The sequence below is a fragment of the Peromyscus maniculatus genome, chromosome 11 (genome assembly GCF_049852395.1).
Source record: "Peromyscus maniculatus bairdii isolate BWxNUB_F1_BW_parent chromosome 11, HU_Pman_BW_mat_3.1, whole genome shotgun sequence".
Lineage (NCBI taxonomy): Eukaryota > Metazoa > Chordata > Mammalia > Rodentia > Cricetidae > Peromyscus > Peromyscus maniculatus.
Window position 1 is genome coordinate 63,556,195 of NC_134862.1, and position 13,738 is coordinate 63,569,932.

General features: G+C 43.9%; 1 protein-coding gene across 3 annotated transcripts in view; it reads right to left on the reverse strand.

Annotated features, from left to right (window-relative positions):
* Cacna1e (calcium voltage-gated channel subunit alpha1 E) overlaps positions 1 to 13,738 on the reverse strand; it is a 466,977-nt gene that overhangs the window by 142,126 nt on the left and 311,113 nt on the right. For all 3 annotated transcript variants that reach the window (XM_076547646.1, XM_076547648.1, XM_076547647.1), the window contains one exon: positions 3,096 to 3,199. In XM_076547646.1, the coding sequence (XP_076403761.1) occupies positions 3,096 to 3,199 (104 nt within the window). The remainder of the gene's footprint in view (positions 1 to 3,095; positions 3,200 to 13,738) is intronic.

Genomic DNA, 13,738 nt, shown 5'->3' on the forward strand with positions numbered 1-13,738 from the left:
AAATGTTGGATCAGTTGTAAATATTTTGAAACAAGGCCTTACTACATACCCCCAGACTGACCTTGGAAATGTGATTCTGCTGCCTCAGTCTCTCAAGTACTGGGATTACAGTGTGTGTGCCACCACACCTTGTCTTTGAGTCAGTCAGTGTCTGGCTCTGGCTCTGGCTCTCTATCCGTGCTTGTCTCTTTCTATCTCTGTCTCTCTCTGTGTCTCTGCCTCTGACTCTCCCTCCACCCCACTTCTTAAGTGGTATCCAATTTTGCACTCCAACTTTACTCTTTGTTTGATTGCCTTTTTACATGAACTCAGCTTTGCACACTTGATCAATTACAGTTTACATATTATTCCAACAGTTCATCTTAATCTCAACATGTAGTGAGATATTGTGTCCCCCCAATATACTGTGCATCCTAATAAACTTATCTGGGGCAGAGGACAGAACAGCCACTAGATAGACATTGAGGCCAGAAAATGGTGGCACACACACACCATTAATCCTTTCTCTTGGGAGGCAGAGATCCATCCAGATCTCTGTGAGTTTAAGGCCACACTGGAAACAGCCAGGCATGGTGACTCATGCCTTTAATCCCAGGAAGTGATGGCAAAAAGCAAAAAGGTATATAAGGCGTGAGGACCAGGAACAACAGCTGGTTAGGCTTTTAGGCTTTTGAACAACAGTTCAGCTGAAATCAGAGGCTTCCAGTCTGAGGAAACAGGATCAGCTGTGGAATTGGCAAGGTGAGGTGGCTGTGGCTTGTTCTGCTTCTCTGATCTTCCAGCATTCACCCCAATACCTGGCTCCAGTTTTGTTTTTATTTAATAAGACCTTTTAGCATCTTTTTGTAATAAGCTGTAACTTTGTATATGAAATTGTTTCTCTGTCTCTGCTGGCATCAAATATGGTTTTTTTTAAAATTATCTGGTACTACCTGCACTGCTCATATTCACTCAAGTTTCTTTGGTCTGTTTAACATGTCACTTAGGGCCTTTCGATTTGGGCAGTTTGCCCAAATGCTGATGACCCCTGGCTATGTGTTCACACCACCAGCAAGGCAGTGGAAATTCGGCACCCATAGCTGGGGCTTGGGGAGTGTTGAATGCAGTGGGCTGAGCTGCAACCCCTTAAAAAGACCATTCATATTCTAATTCCTGGAGCTCCTGCACATTACCTTATTTGGGAAAAGAATCTTTGCAGATGCAGCAAAGTTAAGTATATTCAGAAGAAAAGATCAACCTAGATTATCCAATGATGCTAAATCAAGTCGCAAATACCCTTATAAGTGCAAACCTGAGGGAGATGACAGACACGGGAGAGGAAGAGGCTATGTGAGCCCTGAGGCAGAGACTGGAGGGATGACACTGTGATAATCCAAGGGATGCCTGGATCTACCAAAGCTGGAAGAAGGAAGACATAATTCTCCCAGTGGACCTGCCAGATCTGGAGCTTGTAACTCAAAATCTACCAGAGAATAAAATTCCTTTTGGTTTACACCGCCTGCATTGTGGTCGTTTATTGTGATAGCCAAAGGGAATGGACATAATGAGCTTTACGAGGGGAGATGGGATGGGAACCTGCTTCTCTAACCTCACCAGACTGTGATAGATAAATGTTTTCTCTTAAGAGAGAATCCCCACAGAAGAATCCTCTAAACTATTGCCAGATTGTGGTTTTTCTGAGAAAACAGAAGTGGGCTGGGGAACCGACATTCAGCTTATGGACTGTCACTTAGGCCTCTTGTTTCCATGACAACGTCAAGCCCACCCTCGGATGCAGCAAGTGTCCCTCTTCCAACCCTTCCTTCAACAGAGAGTAGGTCTCCTAATTTGTTTAGGGGTGTGGCTAAATGGGGCAGATACTTGCCAGTAGTGTCTGGAAAGTAAGATTGATTTTTTTTTTTATCAGTCTCCTGTTTTTAACATTATGTGCATTCCAATTCTTCGGAATATGTGCTGTTTCTAATTCCCAAGCCTTTCTTCTACTCACAAGGGAAATCAGTCTGCCTATTTATTGTCATTCTCCATTGGAGATGCTTAAGCTTTTACAACTACTGCGGCGTTAACCATTTGTAGTATTAATAAGTTTGTTCATATTCCCATCTGCTGTCATTTCTCCCACTTCCTTGTTCTTGTGTCCTTTTAATGTGTCTTTTCTCTATTCATAGAGTTTCAAAAAAAAAATCCCCAACTTGTTTCAGTCTGCCACATGTATACACAAAGATCACTTTACTTGCTATCATTTGAAGAGCTTACACCAACTGACAAAATTATCATCACCATCATCATCATCATCATCATCATCATCACCACTACCACAATCCCAACTCGGCTCAGTGAAATGTAGGGTTTTCTAAAATATTTACCTGGGCTGAGCCATCTTAAAATGTCATAGTTTAGCTTCCTTATGCTCCATGCCATGTCCCATTTCTTTATCTTCTCTGGCGTGTTTATCTCCATATACTCTGTTTTCCTGTATTATGCTAACGCATAACTTATCCTGCATGCAATTCCCAGTCCTGTTTGAAACCAACTCTAATGACTTTAGCCTATGAGATTTGTTCCTTCTCTTAAACAAATGACTGTATTTCACATTGGTCAATAAGAACAAGATTTGTACTCCCTTTTTCCAATGACAAAAATATCTTCTCCACAAAGCATGTTAGACACTGGGCAACACAAATTGGTATGGAAGAATTCAAGTCGCAAACAAGAGACGTGATGTCCAATACACTGTGAAGCAAGCAAGCATTTTTTGAGGATAAAATCTGTATATTCTTTAACTTTATGTCCCTAACAACCAGCACAGTGTTTGACATAGAGTTATTGAATGGATGGATATATATGTGGATAAATGAACCCACAAGACCCTGCGTTCAGAACTGTATATGACAAAGATTTTTAATGCCTAAAAATAATCCAGGTGGTTAGAACAATCGCCTGTTACTGGACTGAAGCAGCTAAAACAGCATTGGCACAAAGGGGCTGTCCAGTAAGTGTCTTCTAAGGGACAGTTAAATGAGTAAACCTGTCGTGAATCGGAAGGCATTAGCTCTGAGCTAGCAGCTCACAAAAGAAGAGTGAAACGTCTGGCTTACCCTGAAAGCACTCCCAGGACAAGGTTGAGAACAAAGAAGGATCCAATGATGATGAGGGGGATGAAGTACAGCCAATTCCAGGTGGCTCCTAAGGCATCATTGGTCTGAAAAAAAGAAAAATGGGTTCTTAATATTTAAAGCCGACTCCTAGAAGCAAAGCCTACATTCCGGCAGCTTCATACAGAGGGGGATGTAACAATCACGGTGCGATTACAGTTAAACATTTATCTCACTCCCATCCCTTTCCACTTTACTGTAAGACAACTCACACTCTGCCATGTGCCTAGTGAAGGTCACCGCAGCATCTCTGTAATATCCTTAGTGGGAAAACTCTAACACCTTTACTTAGAAGATATGAAAACAGAATGGAAAAAAGGCAAAATGTATTTCCAATGTTATAAAAAGGGGAATTGGCTTTATGATTCATGGTAACATGTACTCTCAACCTTTGCACTCTTAAGCTAGATAGATTACCAAAAAACAAGGGCAGGCTGTGCCTGTCACCCTATCCCATGGGTGTTAGTAGGACTAACTTAGTAAAAGCCCTTAGTATGGGTGCTTAGAAGGAATTAGGTTCACACCATGTTGCCCAGCTCCTGGGATGACTTTCCTTCTTCCACCATGATCCTGTAGACAGCTAGCCCAGGTCTGGCCCCAGTAAAGCCCTGGGCAGAGCAAGGACTATATCTAGATTCGAAGAGTGATCATATGAGATCTTCCAATCTCTGCTGATCTCTCTCTCCACTCTTCCTTCTCCCCTAACTCATGCTGATACAGAAAAGTAGGGGGGAGCACAAAAACCTGTATTATAGATTCTTATGCTCCAAGTTAGATACAAAGTTATTGAGGTGCCCAGAACTGAGTAAGAATGAATTGTATTTTTTCTCCTTTTTTTATTAAGAGATTTTCTATTCATTTTACATATCAACCTCAGATTCCCCTGTCCTTCCCCCTCCCCCCCAGCCTCCATTCCCAACTCCTCCAAGGCAAGGTCTCCCATGGGGAGTCAGTTGTTTAGCTTGAACTGTTTAGGGGGCCCCCAGGCAGTGGGACTAGGACCTGTCCCTAGTGCATGCGCTAGCTTTTTGGAACCCAGTGCCTATGGTGAGACACCTTGCACAGCCTTGGTGCAGGGAGGAGGGGCTTGGACCTGCCTCAACTGATGTACCAGGCTCTGCTGACTCCCTATGGGAGACCTTGCCTTGGGATTGTTGTCTCTTAAGAGACCCTTGAAATCAAACTCAGTGAATACTGAGGTGTTCTCTCTGACATCCTTGTCTCTTGACCAAGGGCTCCTCTTGTTCCCTGAATTCTCCCTGCCCACATCTTTTAAAAGGGGCTTTCTGGATTTGTATTGCACGTATGCAGACTTTTGAACTCTCCCCCTAACCCAACCCTTCATGCATCACTTTCAATATCAAGTTGAAACTCACAATAGATATTTTATCCCCATTTCATTGGGGAAATCAGGACCATCAAGATCAAATGTCATTCCTATAACTAACATGCTTAATAAAATTAAAACCAGAGTTCAGGATGTCTATGGCAACTGTTGACCCATCCTTTTTACATACCTCTTTCTCCTTCTCACTACTAGACCTTGAAAATTTATTTTAAAGTGATTGTTCTCATGTATCTTGTGGATATCTACAATCCAATCTTTTTTTTTTCTCCCCAATTATCTCATTTTCTTTTTCAGTTAAGTATCAAGTCACATAAGTCTATCTGCTGATTGATCATGGCTGCTGTCACTGGACAGTCAGATCTTCCATTAAAAACAATCCCTAAGCCAAGCCCTTTTGGCAAATCTGTGCCTTTTGTTTTGGCCCTGCACTGAATTCAGATGAGCCCAGTATAATTCAAGCTGACTCAAAATTCAACACAAAGAAATTATAAAACATTTTTCAACAACGGAAGGGAACGAAGTCCTGCCAACTTCAGTGTCTGAGGTTTAGGCCTTTGGCTTCACCAGGTTGGGGTTAAATGTAAGTAGAGAGGACATGAGGCAAATCTCAAAAAAAGTCATGTCCCATCATCAGAAGGAAGACGCAGAAGAACCAAATGCTGAGAGTCACCAGGGGCGTGAAGGACAGGGAGGCTAGTGTGTCTGAGATGAGGAAGAGCTATCTCTGCCTGTCTTCAGGATCCTAAGTCAAATAGTCTTTAAAGTCTAGTTCACGCCGGGAGTGGTGGCGCACACCTTTAATCCCAGCACTTGGGAGGCAGAGGCAGGCGGATCTCTGAGAGTTCGAGGCCAGCCTGATCTACAAAGCGAGTTCCAGGAAAGGCGCAAAGCTACACAGAGAAACCCTGTCTCAGAAAAAAAAAAAAAAAAAAAAAAAAAAAGCCTAGTTCACTTTGATGGTTCACTAGAGGCTCCAGATGGATACATCCATGTGGCTTTGTGGTCTTGCCAGTCCCCTTCGGTGTTCTTTGGCAACAGAGGCTAAATTTACACCAAGCACCCAGAACAGAGCTCAGCTGCTCATAGATGTATCAATATCAACAGTAACCATGACGGAATCCATGGCTGTCGAGGTATCTCTGATCTCCAGCTGAGCTATGGTGGAAGATCAGTGAGGGCGGCTGCAGGGTAAAACACTGTGCTTTTTTGTGGACTCTCTATTGCCGTAATTTATAAAAGGTAATGGTGGCATTTTGTGGGAAGTGGTTTTGGTAACCAGAGAACATTAGGGAATACAGCAGCTTATATATATATATCCACAGGCAGTGAGAAGAACTGTGGGAAAAGATATATTGCTTACTTTACTGTGCCATTTCATAAACTTTCTTGGTTGTAAAACTTTTTTTTTCAAAGAAAATCTATTAATACATCAGCGAATATATCCCATAAGACATAGGGATAAAAGAATCCCCCTGTTGGCTAAAAGTCTGGAATATCCTTCCTAACTCTGTTACAAAACACTCCCGATGAATAACGTTGGTCCAGTCAGAGCTGTGTGAGAATATTTGGGATTTACTTTTAACTAACCCGGTTATTTTAATTATCTGGAATGTGACAAAGACTTTGGCACACACAGAAGTAATTCATTAATAAATGGCCACACTTTGAATACGATGATTCTCTTGTTAAAAATAGACCAATACAAAATCCATTCTGATAATAGGTTCTCCATCTGTGGAGTTCCTCTCTCAATTGCTATGCGTGTCTTCTACCTCAGCAATGGAGCATCCTGGAAGGAGAAAATGAGGAAGGGGAAGCGAAGGGAGAAAGGAATAGCTGTGAAGACATCAGCCCCAGCCACGTGAAGCCCTGAGGGCTAAGGAAACAACTGAGAGCTGAAAGCTGAAAGTAAACTGATGGGGGGGGGGGGGAGGTAATTCGACAGCGCCCACCATTATTTGCAACCTTTGAAAAAGTTGCTACATTCTCTCCACACCCAGCTCCCACCCTCCGCCATCGCCATCATTCCTGATCAGGAGGCTTCCCATCCTTTCACACGGTCACTATGGACCAATAGCCAGAGACCAAGGGGACAAGCCCCATCAGGAAGTGGGCAAGCAAAGGCCCTTCACTCACGATTCCCTCCTTCAGAATAGCAGGGTTCTTTCTGAGTTTTCATCTCCTTCTGATTCATCATTATTAAAAACTTAAAATTGTCCAGTGTAGGAGAGATGTCTACTGAAGTATATTTTGAGATTTTTTAAAAAGAAGCCCAAGGACATGAAAGGCGGCAAGCATCCTGATAGATACTGTGGAAAGTGGGAGTCAGGATGTTCCTGCCAGTGCAGCCACAAAGTGTGGTCATTTTTCTCTTGCGCTGTCCAGGCGACTCTCTCTAGAGGGGGTAGGAGGTCACAGCCTGGAGAAAAGGAGAAACTCACCCTTTCATTCTTTCTTCACATGTCTGACTGTCACGGGGCTCACAGGGCACTCTTGTAGATAGGATACTCAAACCTTATTTTAACTTTGAGAACATGAGACGGCCATGCTAAGGTCTTCAGGTAAAATCCTGAGGCAGGAGACTATAGCTTCCAAGGTATATTCTGCTGGATTCTGACCCGACCCTAGGAGAGTCTCATACGAGAACCATCACCACCCAGACCTCCAATGGGGAACAATTAAGTGTGAATCAGGCCCTTCCCTGCAATGAATGTTACCCAGAGAGCAGCAGCCTCTTCATGCCACACCCGTGGAACTCCTGCTACAGTGATTAACTTTGGATGCCTGGGTGGCTGATAAAGCTTGGTCTGTGTGATATGTCACACCCAGAGAAAATCTGCTTGTAGATCAGAGAGACCTAGGTAGGGAAGACACCTCAACAGGATTATAGGTGCCTCCCACTTGCTAGGACTTAGATAAATGAAAAGGTGGAATATCAGGATTTGCACTTGCTCCAACCTTATTTTCACTCCTCCCCTAGAGCTGGATACTATTTTTCTCCTGACCTTGGGCATTAGAACTCTGGCCCATCTTGACACTGGGACTTGAACCAGTGGCCTCCCCAAAACTTTGGGCTTTTATTTGACCTTGGTCTAGGGGTTGTACCATCATCCTCCATCATTCCAAAGCTCCTGATTTGGAGGGAGACATACTGCTGGCTTCTACTGGTTTCACCAGCTTGCAAACAGCCTCATGTGAACATCCCAGCCTCTAATCAAGCACACCAATTCTCCTGCTAAACCCTTTCCCCCATGTCTTATTGCTTTACTCTGGAGCACCCCAGCATGCCCACCATAGACGGAGAGCTAATAGACGGAGAGCTTTTCATTAGATCACTGTCTTCTCTAGGGCTGATGTACCTACAATGCACAATAATTTCTCCGTCTGGCCCTTCTCCTGAGGCCAGTCTGGCTGTTCCCCAGCGTCTCACCTGTCGCTTCACTGAATGACACACCCATGCACGTGTGCACATGACAAAAGTGATGACAGACAGAGAGAGAGAGAGAGAGAAGTTTGGGGGCGGCAACCCACCTGCACAGGAGTGCACAGTGACACTGTGGGAATGCGTTCCTTTGGGAACCTGCCTGATTGGGGGTGGTAGGCTCACCCACGCCCTGTGTAAACAGGCACACATGGCAATTATCACATTAATCTTTGGGGGTGGGCTGGGGGAGACGCGGGAAGACAGGGCAGGAGGAGCCAGCCTGAAGAGAAAGATGGGGATGGAAAGAGCAAGAAGAAGTGGGGCCCGTGGTTCTTCCCATCTGAGGATGTATGTGTACAACTCTCACAGGGTCCTGCCAGCCTCCGTGGAAAGCATGCTGAAGCATCTCTCAGTCATGTCCCTGTTTCTCAGAGCCGCTCTGAGCAGAGAGGCTGCACTACACACGACACATGTATGGCTTGGAGTATGGGGAAAGAAGGAACAGGCTGCAGAACTCTTCACAGTCTTTGGGGGTACCCCTCATTCCCAGTCTGGAGGCAGCACTAACTGGAAGACCCAAGCCCGACTGCAGAAGCATCCCTTGGCTGAAGCACAATTTCCACCTAAGATCAGGGGATACTCTGCCAGGCTTTTGCCCTGTGTTCTAGCGCAACTCTGGCCTCCACTTAGCAGGTGCCAGTGGGACTCCCTGAGTTGTGACAAATGAAAACATCTCCAGAATTTCCAAATGGTTTGCATGGAGGGATAAAAGAAAAAAAAAAAAAAGCTTCACATCTCTGGCCTCATGGTTCCATCTTAATTAGAGATCAGTTTCACTAATTACTCATAGCTCAGGTTGGAAGATGGTTGGAGCAGCCATCAGCCTGTCAAAGGAGCTAGACCATTTGTCTCAGCCAATGCACCCTTCCAAGGACTTTGCTAACCACTCCTAAGAAAAGGAACATGACGGTGGAATGTGAATATGAACGCAATTTCTCATCAAATACCTTCTCTGTCATGGTTCTGCACCAGACAGACTATTCTTCACCGAGTGACTATTCCTCCTTATTTCCCACTTCCTCCTAGCACCATGATGAGGGCCTCTATCTTACCCCAAGTGGCATTAGACTCTCTGTTCAGAACTCAGTTTCATCCTATACATTCATGGACGACCTGCTATGGAGTCAATTCTTTCCTTTAAAACTAAGTGACCAGCAAAACAACCCCAGCCTTGGCCACTATGGAACTTGTAGTGTAAGGGGCACCTATGTGAAATAGATAACCACACAAGTCCCAGTCCAAATGATGTCAGTCTTGTGACAGGACCATGGAGGCAGGTGATGGATTCACTTCGGTTGACAGGCAGGGAACAATTTGTTTTAGAGAAAGAATCATATGAATTAAAGTGGGGTGGAAGCAATGTCAAAAAGCAGGGGGAGGGGTGTACAAGAAGGAAAAGGGGTGCTTCCTTGAATGAATGCTACTACCTTGCCTACCTCCTCCTGCCCAATCCCATGTAGATATTCTTAGATGCATCTTTCATAGTGTATATCACTACAACCAGTATCCAATAGCCCTGGGTCCCCTTCTAGCCACCATTTTCCTCAAATGTAACCAAGTCCTAACTTCTCTAACTATCCACTAGACCATACTCGCTCAGTTAATGCCATGTGAATGCTCCCTTCCTTATGCTAAACTGTCCATAGGAGTCAGTGGTCTTGGTAGGACAGAATCTGTGCCTTCCCTAGCCAGGTTTCCTACCTACAAGGGTACCCATGCCCCAACTGCTGCAGTTATTAATTCTGAATAGCTCACACACTGGTCTCATTCTTGCTCCCACCTCAGAAGTCTGTACCTGGCTAAAAGACCAGCTTGACCATGAACTTCATGGCGACAATGGTGGGGACCTGTAGCCAACGGCTGCCTGAACTGAAGCAGCATTGATGGTCCATCTCTTTCCATGTTGGAAGGAACACCACTGTGATACAGCCACACCCTGGAGCTGCCTATGGAACAAAGCTGATGCCAACACGTCTGAGACCACATCTCTGCCTCGTTTTCCCCAACTTAGCCGCTTTGTTCGCATTCTTTCAAGTATCTCCGAGTAGCAATTCCCCTCTAATCACCTCAGTAAGCTCCTCCAGTCCAGAGTCCATGTTAAGGAATCTAACTAGAGGCATTTTATCCCTTCCTCACCAGGCCTTTAACTAGCCTTATCAGGTAGCACCTGAGTCAGAGCTGCTCTGTGACATTTCTAACAGAGTCATTGTATGCCTTTGCCACCCTGTGCTTTAGGAAAATAACACAATGTACAGCGTATCTTACAAGCTGTTCAATATTCTGAATGCCACCCATGGATTGTTAAAGCTGGTTTCCTACAAGCCAAGAAGAAAACTATGAGCTAATATGACTGAATCTATCATTTTCTAGAAGAAACTGAAGCCCAGATAATCAGAGTGACTCCTTTGAGGACCCAGGGAAATTACTAGAGGACCTGGGGCCACAATCTAGAGTCCCAGTGGCTCAACTTCTTGAGAATCTGACTCTTTTATCCAATAGCACTAGGAGTCCTGAAATCAATCCCACCCATACTATCACCACCTAAGGCAGCAGTTTTCAACCTGTGGCTTGTGACCCCTTCACGGTTTGCATGTTAGATATCCTGCATATCAGAGATTTATGACTCATAACAGCAGCAAAATTATGGTTATGAAGTAGCTACAAAATAATATTACAGTCTGGGATCACCACAACATGAGGGATTGAATTTAAAAGGTCGAAGTATTCAGAAGGTTGAGAACCACCGCTCTAAGGGAAAACAAACACAAATAGGAAAGCTCACACTGGGATCCTACAATTAGAAAGCAGCAGCTATCTTCCCAGCACTGGGTAGGGAAGAAGAACAGGAAAGCAGGTAGGAGGAGAATGGACAGAAAGCATTCTCAAGTCACAAGCACTTGCTGTCAATCAGCCAGGAGGCTGAGCCTCTTGGTTCCAGGAGGCAAGTCATTTCATCATCTCTCAAATCCTAGAGCGTATTTCATAAACATGCAAAGTTCCTCCACACAAGCAAATCCCAAGGCAACATCTGGCTGAGCCAGGGGCTACTGTGAATAACTAAGGCTCTCTGCATAGTGTGGTCAGCCCAAGATCCCTGACGTTTCCCCACTGACCTTGATTGCCAGTGACTGTCATGAAGGATGCAGCTATGCCTCAGTCAGTTACACAAGTAAAAGTACAATGCTAGGCTTCTGACTTGCAAACTACTCTGCAAAGCCCCCATATTCTATCTGCTCTTCCTAGCACTTAATCTTACGTAGGGCCACACTTCCCATCATTATTCTCTATGAAATTAGTCTAGTCAATGAGATTTCACCTGTAAACCATGAAGTTTAAGGGCATAATGGAGACCACCTCTGCTCAAGGTCAAGGCTATGTAGTCAGATCTGTGAGCAGTGTGATTTAATCAAAGAGAAAAGTTAAAGGAGTTAAGCAAGGCTTTGGGGGACAATTCTTTCCTGTGGACCTGGAGAAAGAAACTTTCTACTGGCTAATCAAGAGGAAGACATTCCAAGGAAAGGGAGATGGACAGTAAGAAGTCTACAAGGGTTGCATTAGCAGTAGTAAGTAAGGCAAGATGAGACAAAAAAAAAAAAAAAAGTAACAGGCTGCAGGAGACCCTCATTGGCAGCCTGAACTACACAGATCTGCTGTTCTGGAAGAGACCCTCCTTTTCTGTTCCTTCCCCTATTCCCTTGTTCTATCAGACCCCAAGTCTGTTCACACTTGGAAACGTTGCTCAGCATCTATAAGGCTTTCCCCAAGCACATTACTCCAGGATTTCCCTTAGCAATTAGGCACACCTCATAGTAGCACATACATTCATTCAACATGTCTGAGTAGGTACTGTGCATAAAATCAATGAGAAAGGAAAATAGTACTCAAGGGCTTTGTTATCCATAAGAAAGCTAAGTCAGAAACTTAAAAAAGAAAACTGCAATTGAAATTTCAGCATTAAGTGCTACACTCAGGCATTTATTCACACTTACTTATAAATCTTTTTTATATGTGTTCTGTCTCTTTTACATATTGTCCCTCCCTTCCAATTAGGGCTAAATGTTTTTTGGAGAAAGAACTGTGTCTCGTGTTTCTGTGTGTACTCCACCAATGCCTAGAATTTACTATAGAAAGGGCCTCATCTCATATTTCTGTGTGTACTCTACTGATGCCTAGACTATTACTCTACAAATAGGAGATTCTCAATAATGTTGTTGACTAATAGGAGATTGTAAATCTGATGGCATTCTTTTGCTTCACAGGCCTATATGAGTTTCCTTCCTTGGAAATAAATAGCTCACTTGTAAAATGGCATCTCTGTTGACATACAGCAGGTATACTTAGCTAGCTCAAATATTCAGCACAGTATATAAGAGCAGACACCCAAAAAAAAAAAATCTCCAGATAATCATTTTTCCTGGCTTTTATTCTTCCTTCTCACCAGATTCTGAGAAGAAGGTAATTCTTGGAAGGTAATATCATGGAAAATATCTGTGTTAATTAATGATTGTGCATCAAACCCTAGGTGACGCTAGTTAGCCTCACTGGCTTCCTGAAGAAGCTCCAAGGCTCACTTTTAGGTGTGTGTGTGTGTGTGTGTGTGTGTGTGTGTGTGTGTGTGTGTGTGTGCGCCCCCAGGAAGAACTACTTTTCTGTAAGAACAGCTTGATAGAGAGGGCCCCCGCGGTTCATGAGTTTTAATTTCGGCAGGACTCAAGCCAGCATCTCTGGAAAGCATGCTCAGCAGATTACATTGGTGCTGATGCTGTGATAATCAACTGCAAGAGACCTACATGTCGACTTATCGCCTGGGACATGAGAGGACCTGGGTGAAATTCTCCAAGATGGTGATGACCCATCATTCTCCCATGGCACACTGGGCTACAAGTATGTACAAGATACCCCCTTCCCCTCTCCTGGCCACTGTTAAATTTAGGGGCAGTCCGAGTCTAAAGGCTAATCCTCTTTACTTGTGAGAAGTCTCATCCACACCACCAGTGTCCTGTAACTATCACTAACTCCTGAGCCCAGTGACTATCTGAAGGGGAATTCCCCTTTAGCAGGTGTCCAGTGAGACGGCAGAGACAGGTCATCCCCATTCCAGCTCAATATGCCCCCTTTCCCCTTTCTCTCACGTCCTAACCTACTACTTCCTAGTCTTCCTTTCTCATCCCTTGAGTCACACTTTCTGGTTTAATCTGAAGCTGCCCTCGTAGAAATTCATGCTGATTCTTCCCTTTCCTCTAACAAGTATATAAAGTTCAATTCAACCCAACATTTCTACTCATACATCTGAAACAGAATATAGATAATAAAATAATAATGGTCATTATTTCTCCAATCTGGGAATGTTGGAAAGAATTACTTTGTATGTTTACGACTTCTGGGACAACTTTCTAGTTCATCCAGATGGAATATGATAGAGTCAAAGAAAATGAGTATCACAAGAACACACATAAATTGTCCCAAGAAAGATAACTCTATCTGGGGATACTAAGAAAATCATTAAAATATCTTTAAATACTTTCCTGTGACGTAGATACCTATGTTACATATAATTGAAGAGATAAAAGTAGTTTTTACTTCCTCTTGCTGAGCATCTACTCTGGGCTGGACACTTAGCCAAGAGCATAGCATGTCTTGACTCTAATCAACATTCTATATGTTAAACACAGAGCATCCCTGGTATTGGAAATATAGCCGACCACTCAAGGCTAATGAAGCCGTGGATCTTGGAGGAAAACCTATAACTGCCAT